The sequence below is a fragment of the Phocoena sinus genome, chromosome 4 (genome assembly GCF_008692025.1).
Source record: "Phocoena sinus isolate mPhoSin1 chromosome 4, mPhoSin1.pri, whole genome shotgun sequence".
Taxonomy (NCBI): Eukaryota; Metazoa; Chordata; class Mammalia; order Artiodactyla; family Phocoenidae; genus Phocoena; species Phocoena sinus.
The window spans coordinates 11,596,495-11,612,310 of NC_045766.1; the positions used below are offsets into that span (position 1 = coordinate 11,596,495).

At 36.6% G+C, this 15,816-nt stretch overlaps 1 protein-coding gene across 6 annotated transcripts in view; it reads right to left on the bottom strand.

Annotated features, from left to right (window-relative positions):
• Positions 1 to 15,816, bottom strand: part of PIK3R4 (phosphoinositide-3-kinase regulatory subunit 4) — a 74,055-nt gene that overhangs the window by 22,323 nt on the left and 35,916 nt on the right. For 4 of the 6 annotated variants that reach the window (XM_032630512.1, XM_032630509.1, XM_032630510.1 and 1 more), the window contains 4 exons: positions 11,358 to 11,559; positions 9,423 to 9,610; positions 8,436 to 8,646; positions 5,966 to 6,131 (listed from right to left, as the gene is read on the bottom strand). In XM_032630512.1, coding sequence (XP_032486403.1) covers positions 5,966 to 6,131; positions 8,436 to 8,646; positions 9,423 to 9,610; positions 11,358 to 11,559 — 767 coding nt within the window. The remainder of the gene's footprint in view (positions 1 to 5,965; positions 6,132 to 8,435; positions 8,647 to 9,422; positions 9,611 to 11,357; positions 11,560 to 15,816) is intronic. The other 2 variants (XM_032630514.1, XM_032630513.1) reach the window with 1 other exon arrangement.

Below are 15,816 nucleotides of genomic sequence, written 5' to 3' on the forward strand. Positions count from 1 at the left end.
ATCCTCCTGCACCGGGGCACGAACCCGTGTCCCCTGCATCGGCAGGCGGACTCTCAACCACTGCGCCACCAGGGAAGCCCCCCAACTCTGCTTTTTGACTACATTTAACGGAATTACCAATAAGGTAGGACTTATGTGTGACATTTTGCTATTTGTTTTTCTCTGTGTCTTACATGGGTTTTTGTGGGTTTTTTTTTTGGTTGTTGCTCTTCTATTCCCTACTGCTGCCTTCTTTTGTGTTAAAAAGATATTTTCTAGTACACCATTTTCATTCCCTAGTTTCTTTTACTATGTGTTTTTGTGTTTTACTAAATGTTTTTAAGTGTTTCTTTCAGTGGTTTCCCTGGGAAATACAATTAACGTCTAAAAAACAATCAGATTAATACCAACTTTGCGTCCAATATATCTGTTCCCTCCTCCCCTGTCTGTACTATTAACGTAATACAAATTACACCTTTATATATTATAAGCCCATCAATACAGTTTTATAATTATTTCTTTATATAGTCTTCTCCTCAAATCAGACAGCAGGTAAAAAGAGTTACAGAAAACAATAATTTGTACTGTCTTATATTCACTCATGTATCTACCTTTACCCCATGCTCTTCTATTTCATCATGTGGTTCAGGTTAGTCTCATGTCCTTTCCTTTCAGCACAACAGACTCTTTTAGTATTTCTTTTAGGGAAAATCTGCTAACAATAAATTCCATATTTTTATTTAAACTTGGAATGTCTTAATTTTCTCCTTTGTTTCTGAAAGACAATTCTGCTAGATATAGAATTATTGATTGACACTCTTTTTCTTTCAAGACTCTGAATACATCATCCCACTGACTTCCAGGCTCCATCATTTTCTGATGAAATGTCAGCTGTTAATCTTACTGAAGATCCCTTGTACGAGATGAGTCACATTTCTCTGCTGCTTCAAAATTTTTCTCTGTGTCTTTCATCAATTTGCCTATAATGTCTCTAGTATGGCTCTCTTTGATCTTTATCCTACTTGGAGTTTGTTGGGCTTCTCAGATGTGGCAGATTAATTTTTTTTGTCTAAATCTGGGGGAGTTTCAAAACACTTCTTCTTCAAATATTCTTTCTGCTCCTTTTTCTCTCTCCTTGCCTTCTGGGACTCCTATCATGTGTATGTTGTTCCACAGGTCTCTGAGGCTCTGTTCAGTTTTCTTTATTCTTTTTTTAGTTTTCATACCTCTGAGGATGTCAAACTGATCTATTGTCAAGTCCCTGGTTTTATTCTCTTGCCAGTTGAAATCTGCTGTTCAGCCCTAAATTTTTCATTTCAGTTATACTTTTCAACTCCAGGATTTCTGCTTATCATTTTATCCTTTGACATTATCTATTTGTTGAGACATTTTTTCCATACTTCCTTCAACCCTTGTAAGACATGGTTTCTTTCTAATTTCTTTGAACATATTTTTAGTCACTTAATTGTAAGGTCATTGTCTGTAAGTCCAATGTCTGGGATCAGTGAGGTACTGTTTCTATTACCTGCATTTTTTCCTGTGTATAGGACACACTTTCTGATTTCTTTGCTTGACCTGCAATTTTTGTCCATAACTGGACATTCTAATTGATATGAATCAACTTCAGAAATAATTATACCAATGTCATTGCTGTTTGTTAATGATTTGCCTGGACTAATTCTACAAAGTCTGTATTCTCTCTCATGTGTGGCCACTGAACTCTTGTCAGTTAGATTAGTGGTCAGCTAATTGACATTTCCTTACATCTCATGAACTGATAAGGGCTCCAGCCTTTGTTGAGGCTCTCTGTGCTCGCTGTTGGACACACCTTCAGCCAAAGCAGTTTACAACTTGGCCTTATCCTTCATTTCCTGCTTGCACAGAGTCTCAAGGTCAGCCAGAGGTGAGAACCTGGGGTCTCCTCAGTTCTTTCTTGGGCTTGTGCACAACTGTGCAAGTGCATGTGGTCTTACAGATATCCATGAATACATCCAAACTTTTCAAAAGGCCCCTATTGATATCTCACTCTTCCTTTAAAGTTTTTGTCAGCCTCTTATGAGCTACACAACTGGGAATGCCACCTCAGGGAGCTGCAATGTTAAACAAATACCACCAATAATTCAACAAATGCCCATATGGGTAGAGTTTTTCTCAAAGCACAAAGCAATAGTCAGGTCAAAATAAAGATAGGCCCTGATTATGGAGCTTTTCAGCAAGCTGGTCAAATAGTGACAATTCTCTGGAGATGGGGCTTTGGGGGAGTTCCAAAGCCATTACACCCTACCAGTGGCTACTTAGCTGTTGGTTTTCATAGTTACTGTAGTTTGTGGGACTGTTAGTCTTCAACAAGCCATCACAGAGGCTTGGTAGTGGGGGATGAAACTGGGGACCACATACATGGCTCACTGTTCTGAGAGTCAGCTGTTTTTCTTGAATAACAATTTTCAGATTGATGTAGGACTTTTATTTCTAGAATTCTGAAAAAGTTGATTTTGACAGTTTTGCCAGTGTTCTCACTGTTTTTATAGAGGAACAGATTTTTTAAAGTCCCTTACTCTGTCATTCTAAAACAGAAACCCTACCTGGGTTCTTAAACCTACTTCTCAAACCCATATTTCCACACACTGTATCAATATATTCCATATCAAAAAATGTATTTCCAACAACAATCACTTATTTATCCATTTTCACCCCCTACTGTTGAACTTTTGGTTTGCTTCCAGTTTTTTACAATTAAAAAGAAAGCCAATCTGAACAGCCTTAAAACTAAATCTCTGAGTTTATTCTTAGTATCTCCTTAGGATATGTACATCATAAAGGCTTGTAATATATAATGTCCAAAAGCCCTCCAGGGATTATGGATGTATGAACTATACTTCACCAAAGGGCACTGTGTGAGAACACCCAAATGCTTTACTAGGCTTTCATGCCACTTGGTTTTTTTACTGCATTTGAGAGCTGTTTATAAGTCCCTTTCTTAAACCCTCTCTTCTGTTGCAGTATGACATAACTTAAATGGCTTCTTCTCCCTTCTTTTCTGACTACTCGCTTCCTGTCCCCAAAATTCAATTTTGTAAAATTCAGGCCTCAGGCCTCCTCAGGTCTTTATAGCCCTTTAGTTCAGGGTAGTGATAGCACTCAAAAATTTCAGCTTCCAACACTATCTATGACTCTAAAATATGTAATCTTAACACTGATAACTTTCTTGCAGATGCTTCATATTGTTTCAACTCTTCATTGGGACAAAACTCCACTTAGATGTTTTACCATCAAATTCAGCAAGTACCAAATACATCAATCTTCCCTAAAACTGAGAAGCTAAATGAGCCAAAAATGGGGCTGCACAAAAAGTGTATATGGAAAAGACAGTTTAGAATACTACAAAGGATTAAATTGAAAATATCTATGTAAAAGTGTAGAAAAACAGCAATTTTTTCAAGGAATTAGTCCCCAGGGGACAAACTAAAAGTTTAAGTCAAATAAGAAAGAGGAAAATGGCAGAGCAAGATCCAGATGGCCTAAATCACGAATCCAAATTCAATGAGAAAGTAAGAATTGGAAACTGGGGTGGTCAGCCAACATAATGCATAAGGGAAAAGCCTCAGCAGTCAGAATGTACTAGTAGATTTCCTAAGAAAATATAATATCACTTTTGCTGCTCTTTCCCAGCCACCAGCTGCTCCCCACATGGTTCTAGCAATAATAATGGCCTCCTTCTCCCTCATCAGTTCACAAAGGTATGTGATGAAGGCAACACTTTCTATTCCCTTCCCCTCCTCCCCTCCCTGGACCTAGAATGAAGCACCTCCAAGCCAAGGTCTACTGCAGTCCACAAACAAGAGAGCAGGTATTACAGCAAAGCAAGAGAGCAGCTGTGGCCAGATGGGAACCCAATCTCCTAATCATCATACAAACTTCCCAAAGACTACAGTTACTGTCAGCTAAATTGCCGCATTTTCTGGTATACCACTGCCTAAAATATGACACTGGGATACAGAAGGCATGGCTCTGTGATAAAGATCATTTGGAATTAACAAGAGAGGTTTTTGCAAAGTTAAGTTTACTCAAGTCAATTAAACTCACCCTCCTAATAAAAGCAATAATGAATGCAACTAACGATGATAGTAACAAAGAACCATTTGGAAAATAATTATCAGAAGAGGTTTTTAAATATAATCAAAATGCTAATACGGTGGGGGAAAATCAAAAGAATGGTTGTAGGCAGGGAAGAGGCAGGGATTTCATGCAAAGGAACATGAGGGTTCATCCTGGTTACATCTGTATCTTGAGTGTGGTTTAAGCTGCACAAGTGTGTGTATTTGCTGGAACTCATGGAACGTTTAAGATCTGTGTACTTCACAGAGTATGAATTTTATACCAAAAAAGAAAAGGAGAAATATAAACAAATATTAACAATATGCATGCTGAAGTTTTTAGGGGAAGTCTCCTCATGTCTACAACTCACTTTGAAACACATTTTTGAAAGATGAATTGATAAGAGGATGGATAATTATATGACATAGCAAATACAGTAAAATTATTAATTATTTAGAATCTAGCAGCAAGCATATGCTTGTTCACTGCAAAACCCAACTTTACTTGAGGTTTGAAAATTTCACAATAAAATATGGACAAAAAAATTGCTACATGGAGCCAGGATTCTTTTACTGGTTTTCGATTTATGTTCTTACCAATGCAATGCCAAGACAGAATGAACATGAAAAAGAATTAAGCATGTTGTAAAAATATAGAGCTCTTTTTAAAAATAAACAGAACAAAATCATATCAGGTTGATAAGGAGTAAACTTTTGAATTATTTTAGTTTATCAAAGATATTTTGTTGTTTGACCATTTTGTAGTTAACTCTGGGTCAATGAACTGATAAGGAGAAAAGCACCAAAGGTTCCCCACATCTTTTCATGTACATAAGATTCAATTTTGATTTCTAGTAGCTTTCTTTTCAGACCCAGACCAAACTAGGCACAGAACAAATATGAATATCAAGTAGGGAGATAACTATAAGTTGTACAAACCTAAAATAATTCTTATAATCCCACTTATCATAATCACATCATGCATATTTGAAGAGTCTTAAAGATTTCAATAATTACTTCTCTCTTGACTACTCCAGTGGGTCATGTTACAATATGTGTTGTCCTTACAGCTGGACACTCCATCATTTTCTGACTCTTCCCATATGCTCATACTCCCTCTAACCCATTCAGCAAATCTTGATGGCTCCACCATCAAAACATACCCAGAATTTGATCATTTCCCACTACATCCCCCTCTCGCTCCATTACAGAAAAAGCCTCCTAATACTTCTGCCCTGCACCTCTTCAGTCTATTCTCAACACAAGAGCCAGGGTAATTCTGTGGAAGTTTAATTCAGATCATGTCTCTCCACCGCTCAGGACCGTCCAAAGGCTCCCATCTCACTCAAAGTCAAAGTCCAAGTCCTTCACAATAGCCTGCAAGGCCCTGTATAATTCGGGCCCTCTGACCCTCTTTCCCACTCACACAGACCTTTCTGCTCTTCCTCAAACATGCCAAACATCTTTCTGCCTCAGAACCTCTGAAGCCCCTGTGTCTGCTGCCTAGAATGCTCTTCCCCAAGACATCCACATGGCATTTTATCTCACCTTTGTCAGGTCTCTCCTTAAATGACATCTTCTCCGTGAGGCAGCAGATGAGTTCTTTAAACTCTACTCTACCCAACCTACCGCATTCTCTCTCTCTTTTTTTGCCAAATTTTTCTCCATAATGTATTTTACCATCTAATACACTATATGTTTTACTTATTTACACTGTTTATTGTCTGTCACCTCCCACTAGAAGGAAAGCTCCACAGAACATGTATTTGTGTCCATTTATCATTACTGTATCGCTGGTATCTAAAATAGCACCTGTCACGGAATGAGCACTCAATAAATACTTGCTGACTGAATGGATGGATGGTTGGACTCTCCACCTATGCATAGGTTACCTGGTGGTGGTGGTCTTCCCCTCCATCTTCTGACTGTTCCAGATTTTCACTGTGCCATCATTTGAACATGTGGCAAAAAGTGAATGTTCGTCAGAGACTCTAATGCGGTTCACAGCAGATTTGTGTTCATGAAGATGTGCAACTAGTAGCCCCTTAGGCCGCCACCCTAAGGAAAAGCAAAGGAGTGTGTCTTAAGTTGCAGTTTACAAACACAATCTTTCCTTCACCCCCAGCTACAAGCACCAACAGCCAACAGGAGAACAATCATAAGAACTAAACAAAGGGTCCCAACAGCTAGCCAATTCAGAGTGCCCTACTGGACTATGACAGATACTATCGCCTATGGAGAAAGACACCCATGTTCACGTAGCCTTAGAAAGACTGCACTGGGCCCTTCTCCAGTGTCTGAGAAGGCACAATAGTCACCTGCTACCCGGAAAAACCCTAACTACTTGTTTAATAGCAAGAGGTAATGGCTACCCTGACCTAGAGAAATCAGGCACTAGGGAGGCAGCCCAGTCCTGAAAGCCTCGAACACCCACCACACCCTCATGTGTGACCTTGGGGTACTTATTTAAACTCTGTGAGCTTCAATTTACTCAAACGTAAAATGAAGGGGAAATTACTTAACCCAAAGGATGACTGTACTGGTAAATGAGATATAAAGAGTCTAACACTGTCCCAGGGCCACAGTAAACACCCAAATGTTGATTTATTTCTTCCCTACCTGCAATCATTTATTCTGTGATATCAACAGGTTGGTATAAACAGTACTATAAATTATAGCCTCAGAATGCCCAAGGATCTTCTAGTACTTTCTTTATGACATCTATACACTTCTGTTTATGTATATTCTTTTTGTGTATAATTAATTTCCTCTAATAAATTATAAATTCCCTGAGGCCAAAGAACTATGTCTTATTCATTCTGAATCATTCACAATACCTAGCATAGGTCTTTGCATAAAACAATCTTCAATATTTGATAAATAAACTTTTATATTAGGCATAACATTTAATAATATTTAATATTAATCAATTTTAAAATAAAACAAAACAGAAAGCTATGCTGAAGATTATACTGTATTGGGAGCAGCACTGTGCCTAATTAAGTAATAATGAAGTCATTTTAAAATCAACTTATTTCTTTTACTAGGAAACAAAAATGAAACCAAGACCATTGCCATACCTGGCATACTCAACGATAGAAAAATGTTTCCCCTTGGATCTCTAGCTCAAATGTGTGGAAAGAACAGCTGAATGCGATTTCTAAGGAGGATATGCTGAATTTGAGAATAATCAAAAACACTTTGCCATGAAGTCTAGATAATCTAGCAGGCTAGGTTGAACATTTCCCCCTAGAGAAAATCAATTTCACACAACCACTCAAGTGTGGAAAGAAAAAATCAGAAGCCCAACAGTCACTGCACATTTCCTGAACCACAAAATCTGACACCTTTTCTGGGATTACTGAATTAAATGTATAGCTCCACTTTAAAATGCCACTTATAAAGACAGATTCTATCATAAAATAGTGTGTGGTCACCTTTTTTTGTTTTTAAAGCAGGGCTGGTAAATCATATTGAACTATATTACAGAAACAACTTAAACATTCCAGGATATTTATTTTCATTAAAAAAAATTATGTGACTAAAGATGCCACTTACCACTTAATAATATTTCTAAAATCTTTAAACCATTGCTCTCCACCAGAATTTTCCCTGAGTTCACAATGGAAGCCCGTGGGGATTCACATGACTTTTCAGTCTCTACACATAAGCACACTATACATTTCTTCTCAGTTTTCAAGCTACATTTTTATTATTAAAATCTATACAGAAACTCATTAAAAATGTTTTTTAAAATCTGCCAATCCAATATCAAAGACTAGCTCCACCACATAACACTAGGCATGTCTGTTAACACAGTGAGATACAATTTTCATCTGAAATATCTCTAAGTTTCTTCTAAATCTTCTCAGAATACAGAAGTGCTTTCCCCAAAATCTTAATGTTCATGATTGCTGAGTGATGGTTATAAGTGATTTTGTTTTCTTTCTAAAGCACCCATTATTTTCTAAATGTTTTTACCCTTTTTGTTTCAATAAATTAATATTAAACCCTTCAGAAATAAAAAGCCAGAATTTACTCTAAGAAGCCTGACATTCAATGAGAAAGTGGCATGACACTAAGCAGGTAGGTAAAACCTAGTACTCTAAATGGGGAACATGGACCACAGACAGGACACAACAGTAGGTTACTGGCCTAAAAGGCACTGCCACAGCTAAGAAGATACAAATTTCACAAATAATGACTTGGGATTTCTCACTTATTGGTTCTTCGTGTGGGCTTTCAAAGTGACAGTTTTGTTCCCACTTCCTTTGCCTTGTAACTGATTATCAGTTTCTTCCATCAGATTCCAGGCTCTGGCACCTGGGCTGGAATACAACTACCTATCAATGGCACATTTACCAGGTGGTGGCGGTTTACTCTCCCACTCAGCATTTTCCATCATCTGCTTAGCTATCCTCTCGGCATTACACTGCTCCCGTTTCTGTTGTATGAGTTGCTGAAGCTCAGTTTTACACGTTGTGATCCGAATCTGGTAGGTGGACGGTAAAATTGTACTACTTAAAACCTGTATTGTTGGTTTTCTATTTTGGACGTTTGTCACTTCTGGAACCTGCAAAACAAAAAGAATATACATATTTGTGTCACAAGCAAAGTGTATTTGATGATAAAAATGCACCCATGTTCTCTCTATTCATTACACCAGCCTTCTGTCCTTATTAATGTACCAATTTTTAAATCCATTTAAATACAAGGACATTTTTTTCAATGAAAGTCTAGTTTAAATGCAGTTTAACCACAAGTTCCAGGACTCTATATTTTAAAAAAATTATCAGTGTAGCAATAATGTTAAACAAAAATCCTCATTAATTTAACTGAAGAGAATTTTAATTTATCAGTTGGTTCAATTCATATTTTTCAATTAAAATATAATTGGCTAGGGAAGAGTTACCTCAAATTACAAACTTACTCAAATATATCAAAATCATGATGACATTTCTCACACAGAACAAACTTGGGCCTTTTCTTCCCAGAAGTATTTTTGCTATTTTACAGATATAATTATGTTATATTAGAAGAAGAATAAGAAGATTTTAAAGGTTCACTGCAGCCTAATTAGAATAACAGTTCATAATGACATCTTCAACCCACAGTTTCAGACCACTTTATTGGTGAGTACTCTAAAACGAGACCTTTTTGGTGCTTTCAATACTAGACCTCCCCTTAGCTATAAAGTTAAAGATAAACCTCTCTTAGAAAGAAACAGATCCTCCCTAAAGGACAAGTCACTGTATTGATTTTTCCAGTACAGTACACAGCCTTTAAACATCCAAAACAGTAGAACGGGATCCAAAGACAAAAGGCGCTCTACTGCCTGGATGATGATACCTGTGGAGAAGTCGACAAAGGGGCACAAATGCCAGCAGAGGACTCGGAACGAGGCGGCTTCCCAGCCTGAATCACCTCCTGGTCACTCCCTTTAGGTAGGGCCTGTGGGATGCTTGGTGGTTCCAGTGACCCAAACATGCTTTTCCACTCTTCATTTACATTTGAGTCTTGTTTTACATGTTTTCTAGCTATGAAAAAAGATTCAGAATAATCTACAACAAATATGTGCTTTTATTGCTCTTTGTGGGGGGAGGGGGACAGCAATGGACTTCATGTGCTATTTGTTCTTTATGACGACCAATTTATTTATATTTACATATAAACTTGTTAGCTCTCATTTCATCTCTGGGGCAGATGGACAGACGCACTCTTTCAACAGTGTTAATAATTAGACCTAATTGCTTCCTAGTTTCCCAAGGCTAGCTCAATTTCAACTAACCACTTTATCTGAAGAACCAACAACAAAAACAACTTTTCAAATGTCACTGACCACACTGCTAAATATGACCTCTCTATATCCAGTATCAGTTACATGGGGGGAAAAAAAGAATAAAAAGTCAATTGCAATACGGTCACCTCCTGACTACAGATAGATGAGAAACGCTTTTTTTCAAAAACTCTGATTATAAAAAGTACACTAAGTAACAAAGTTTTGGCATTCCAAAACTTTACTTTGGCATGAATTGCTCCCATAACTTTGTAAACCTCATAAACTATAAAGTTGAATGATATATTACTATATTATTTTGCAAAAATTAAATAATACATACAGTTTCACAACTTGCTTTTTCTCCTAATTAATTAATATACCTGAACATTTAACCATTCTCCTATTAATGGACATTTCAATTATTTCCTTTTTCACTGAGAACATTCTTATACATATTTCTTCACATGTCTGTCAGCGTTTCTATGAGAAATTTCCAATGGTGAGTCAAATAGTAAAAAAAAAAAAAAGAATATGTTCAATTTATAATCTCACCAACAGTGAGTGAAAATGCCCATTTCCCTGCCCCCTTGCTAACACAGGCATCAGTCTTTGCTAATCACATAGGCAGAGAATGGCATCTCATTTCTATTTGCATTCATTTAATTGTTGACCTTTCAAACATGTGTATTTCTATTCTTCTATCACTTGTATGTTCAAATCCTTCCCTATTTTTCTTTCGGATGCTTGCAGTTTTTCTTATTAACCTGTATGAATACTTTACATTTTATGGCTGCAAACCATTAATAATTAAGTTGCAAATACTTTATTCCAAGTTCAGCAGTTAGAAGTTTTTTTAAATGTAATTCGTCAGCTGCCCTCAAAATCTGATACTGGAATAAAGGGATCTTAAAATAGAGGGATCCATGTGCTTGGAAGTGAGTGTATCTCCAAAAAGGGTTAAAGGAAGAATGCGTGAGATCTTAAAACCCTCACACAGAGTCAATGTCACTGTCACAAAAGCCGACAATTTTAAATCTCAAGACTTCAAATGGTGACGGTGTCTCTAGTCTCTCCTTTGCAAGACTATTCTTTTCAATTCACTGGGCGTTACCTTCTAGCGACAAGCTAGGAAACTTTACCTCATTTCATATGGACTATTGGCCTTGGTTGGTGTTTAAAGGACTAAAAAACAGAATTTCACCTTCTATCATATACTTCCACAGAAGCAAAAGGAGGGCTTTGGAGTTAGGCTTTGGTTTGAATTCTGACTCTGACACATACAGACCTGTGAATTTGGAAGGTTATTTAATTTCTTAACTGTTAGCCCACTTCTCCACTTTTCCTCCCCCAAATCTTCCCGCTATGTAATGGAGTCACTCACTATATTTGAAAGTTCTGTATCTGGGGAATGTGACTTTTTAGTTTTACTACTAATCAGCTAAAACTAGCCTTATGAAATAACTAATAATAACAAGCTAAACATACACACACATAAATGTACTAACCTCGCTTGTCATCTGGTTCCTGTTTGGTTTTAACAAGATCAACTTGTCTCCCAGTTATGCCTAAGGCTGCCAGGTCAATTACACCTTTCTGACTACTATCATGGAGATGGCTCTGGTCCACTATATTGGCCTTTGCTTTGTTAGATTTCATCATGAAGTCTTTCAGTGCCAAGAGTTTGTCTTCCTCTTCCTCCGTCATTCCCTAAAACCAAATGAAACCATATGTCCTAGGGGTTTTTTTTTGCAAGTAATATCAGGCCTCAAAATGACTAACAGCTGAAGGGTCAAACCACTCAGTTTAAACTTTCAGAGTCAGAATGGTAAAATGAAGCAAGTAAAGGCAAGAGAAACAGAAATTTATCAATAAAGAACAACATCTCATAACTCTGATCTCCCAGACACTCTCCCTTATTGTGGCATCTTCAACCTTGTATCATGATTTATATCTTAACATTCTTTCTAAAAGGCGACATTCAAATATAATTCATCTTTGAAATCTCCAAAGAACTTAATACAGTGTGTGGTAACTAGCAGATCTTTAATATATAACTTTGAATAAACAAACATTTAGTATCTAAACAAAAATTCTGGAAATATAATATGAAGCAAAAGAAAGTGTATGTACTTCAACTTGGTCCCTAGATGTGTTGAGAATACGCAGTGTGACACTGTTGTGAAGGCACTCTGATATATAAAGCATTCTGCACACCTCAGGGACTGTCAGGCAAATATAAGAAACACACCCACCAGCATTCCAGGGTAACAGAATGACTGGAGTCAGGTTACCTCGGTTCAAATTCCAGCCCCATTACTTACAATCTGTATGACCCTGGGCAAGCTACCCACTTTCTCTGGACCTCTATTTATCTATAAAATGAGGATAATTACTAGCACCCACCTCATACGGTTATTATCAAATTTTAATAAGTTAATCCACCCAAGACACTTCAAATTGCCTGACAGCTAAAGAATACTAATTTAAATAACAAATTCAATGTGCAACTTAAATATTCTGGTACATGGACAGTTCTGCATTTTCTTAACTTTCCAACCATCCACAGACTCCTCTAGAATGTTTTTATTATGCAAACGAAAAAAAATAAAATGACAATTCCCTAAGTCCTCAATATAAAATCCCTCTAAAACTGGAGTTTAAGATAATAGTCACAATCTGCTGGCACAAGAGGACATAAACTCTAGAAAGTCAGAAAGCTAAGAAATTACTTGTTTCTTAAAATAACATTAAAGTAGTGATACAATAATTATAAGGGATCCTTGACTGAATATTTTCCAATATTAACCTGAAATTCATTTACTTACACTTCTCCTAAAATTTGCCTAGACAATCTGACAGCTGTGGTAAGAGTTCTACTCTTTTTTTTTAGTCTATGTTTCAGCTCACAAGGAGGCTCTGCTTTAGTCCACACAAGGGAAGGCCATCATAAGGCCATAATGAAGGCTGAAGTGGAGAGATACCCCAACCATGGAGGAGCTCTGAACATATTTTGCAGAGCAAAAGCAGCCAGACACAAAAGTCACATATCGTACGATCCCATTTACATGAAATATCCAAAACAGGCAAATTCAAAGAAACACAAAGTAGATTTACTGGTTGCCAGGGGGAGAAGCAAATGCGGAAATGACAACTAACCGGAATGGGGTTTCTTTTTAGCTGATGAAAACGCTCTGGAATTAGACAGTGGTGATGGTTTCACAACTTTGTGAATACACTAAAAACCAGTGAACTGTACACTTTCAAAGAGTGACTTTTATTGTGTGTGAATTATATCTCAATAAAAAATGTTAGAAGTGCACCATCAAAAAAAGAAAAAACCCTGACAAGGACAATTACAAGAAAGGAAAACTGAAAGACAAGTCATTCATGAGTCTAAATAAAAAAAATTAAAAAAAACTAAGTATCAGCAAACGAAATCCAGACTGCAAAAAAACATTTTGCATAATATTTATATTACTTTATATTATTTAAATTGAGTTTATTATTTTTTATGTATTTTACAATAAAAGTGTATTTAAATATAAATATAATATGCTTAAGTTGTGATTAGTCCAAAAATCTAGGTATAAAAGGTTGATATGACATAGGAAAATCAGTATAGTTAACCACATTAACAATATAAAAAAAAAACATGCAATGATCTCAATAAAGAAGAGACATTTGATAAAATTTAACATTCTTCCACAATAATCCTCTTAGCAAGCCAGAAATAGAAGAGAATTTCCTTAATCTAATAAAAAGATTGTACCAAAAAAACTATTAACAAACATCACACTAAATAGTATAATGTTGAGAATTTTCCCACTGAGATGAGAAACAAGACAAGAATGCCCACTATCACAAATTCCATTTACACTACACTGAAGATCCTCCTCATTTAAATAAGGCAAGGAAAACAAAAGGATTCACATAGGGGAAAAATGAGTAATATTGTTACTACTATTCACACATGGTAGGACTGTGAATGTACAAACTCAAAAGAAGCACATAAGCAAGTTATTAGAATTGCTAAGTCAGACAAGGTTGCTGGATACAAGATCAGTAAACAAATTTTTTTCTATATACCAGCTGCAAAAACAATTTTTTAATATACCAATTATAATAGCATTAAAAGTCAAATACCCAAAATATTTATAATTAAAGATGCATAAAGCTCTACAAAGTAAACCATAAAACATTATTGTGATATATTAAAGATCTAATTAAATGAAGACACGTACCATGTTCATGGACTGGAAGACTCACTGTCAAGATCTGATTCTCTCCTATAGGTTCCAATGCAATCTCAATCAACATACCAACAATTTTTTTTATTGAAGTGACAAGGTGAAATATTTGGACACATCATTTGGAAAATGTATATGGAAATGCAAAGGACAAAGGACAGCCAAGACAATCTTGAAAAAGCAAAACAAGCTGGGAGATTCTGCTCTAACCAGAGGTCAAGCCCAGCAAAGTGCAATGCTAATGTGAGTCCATTAACGTGCCTTCAGACTTCTGCTTCCGGCCATGATGTATAACAGGGACAAGATTTACCCTCCCATTTTAAACAACTTTAAAACCAGAGAAAAAAATATGAAACACTTTCAGACACTAGAAAACAGGAAGCACATGGCTGTGATTCCCCAAGATAAAGGTGAGTCCTATGACTGTCCCAGCTTACTCTGTGAAGAGTTTCCAGGCCATGGAACTCAAATAGGATTCAATAAAGCCACGTTCAAGAGACAAATCAGAGTTCCAGGAAGCCAAAAGACTAAATGTGTGGGGCAGAGACCTGGAGAAGGGGGACGCGGCACAGAGCAAGAGCTATGGTCAGGGCTCCTCCAGCCTTCCACTGAGCGCTGAACTACTTGTGTGTGAACAGGATCACCTGGGACCAGAGAAAGGCAACCAGAAAGCAGTAAGCCAAACAATCCCAGAGCTCACACAGGGCTGGAGATCACTCATGTTCCTACCAGCCAGAGATGAGAGACCTCACCAGACAGAGCATCATGTCCTCACAAGTCCTTAGGAGTCAAGCTAAATTGGCCACTGACCCAAGGTTGCTCTAGATCTGCCCTAACAAAGCTCAATAACAAGGCTTAACAGGATCAAATCAATTCCAAGTAATTTTAACTGTAGAACAAATCTAACACTATACAGCCATCCACAGGACCCCTGTGGATAACAAAATACACAGATGCTCAAGTCCCTTATATAAAATGGCAGCGTAGTATTTGCATGGAACCTACACACATCCTCCTATATACTTTAAATCATCTCTAGATAACTTATAATACCTAAAACAATGTAAATGCTATGTAAACAGTTGTAAATACAACTATGTAAATAGTTACCAGCATGAGGCAAATTCAAGTTTTGCTTTTTGGAACTTTCTGGAGTTGTTTTTTTTTTTAATATTTTCGATCCACAGTTGGTTGAATTCATGGATGTGGAACACATGGATATAGAGGGCCAACTGTATAAAGGGATTCAGCACCCAACAGCATAAAAGTCACAATCAACAGAGAATGCAAAATGGATGGCCAGGAGTCAGAGGTTAGAGGAAAACTTATATTTTATTATACATTTTATTATACTTACATTTTATTATATATCTTCTTATATACCTTTTCAATTTTACACCTTGTGTCTATACTACCCAGTCAAAAAAATTTTAATTAAAAATATTTAAAAGATTAATATGTCAAGTATTTGTCATTTTTTAAAGTAAGGAGTGAAATCATTTTGTACTCTGTATTAGTGTCTGATTTAATAAATAAGAAAAAAAAACCAGGGAGCTCTCATAGATGAGATCAATCTAAAACAGCCCTGCCATTTGTCATCTCCAGATGGTAAGTCCTATTGAAAATCGGGAGTATAGGCAGATTCCAACTCCCACATGTTCCAAAAGTGTTCTTTAAGTCTATTATCTGGTGCTCTGAACATACCACAGAAACAATG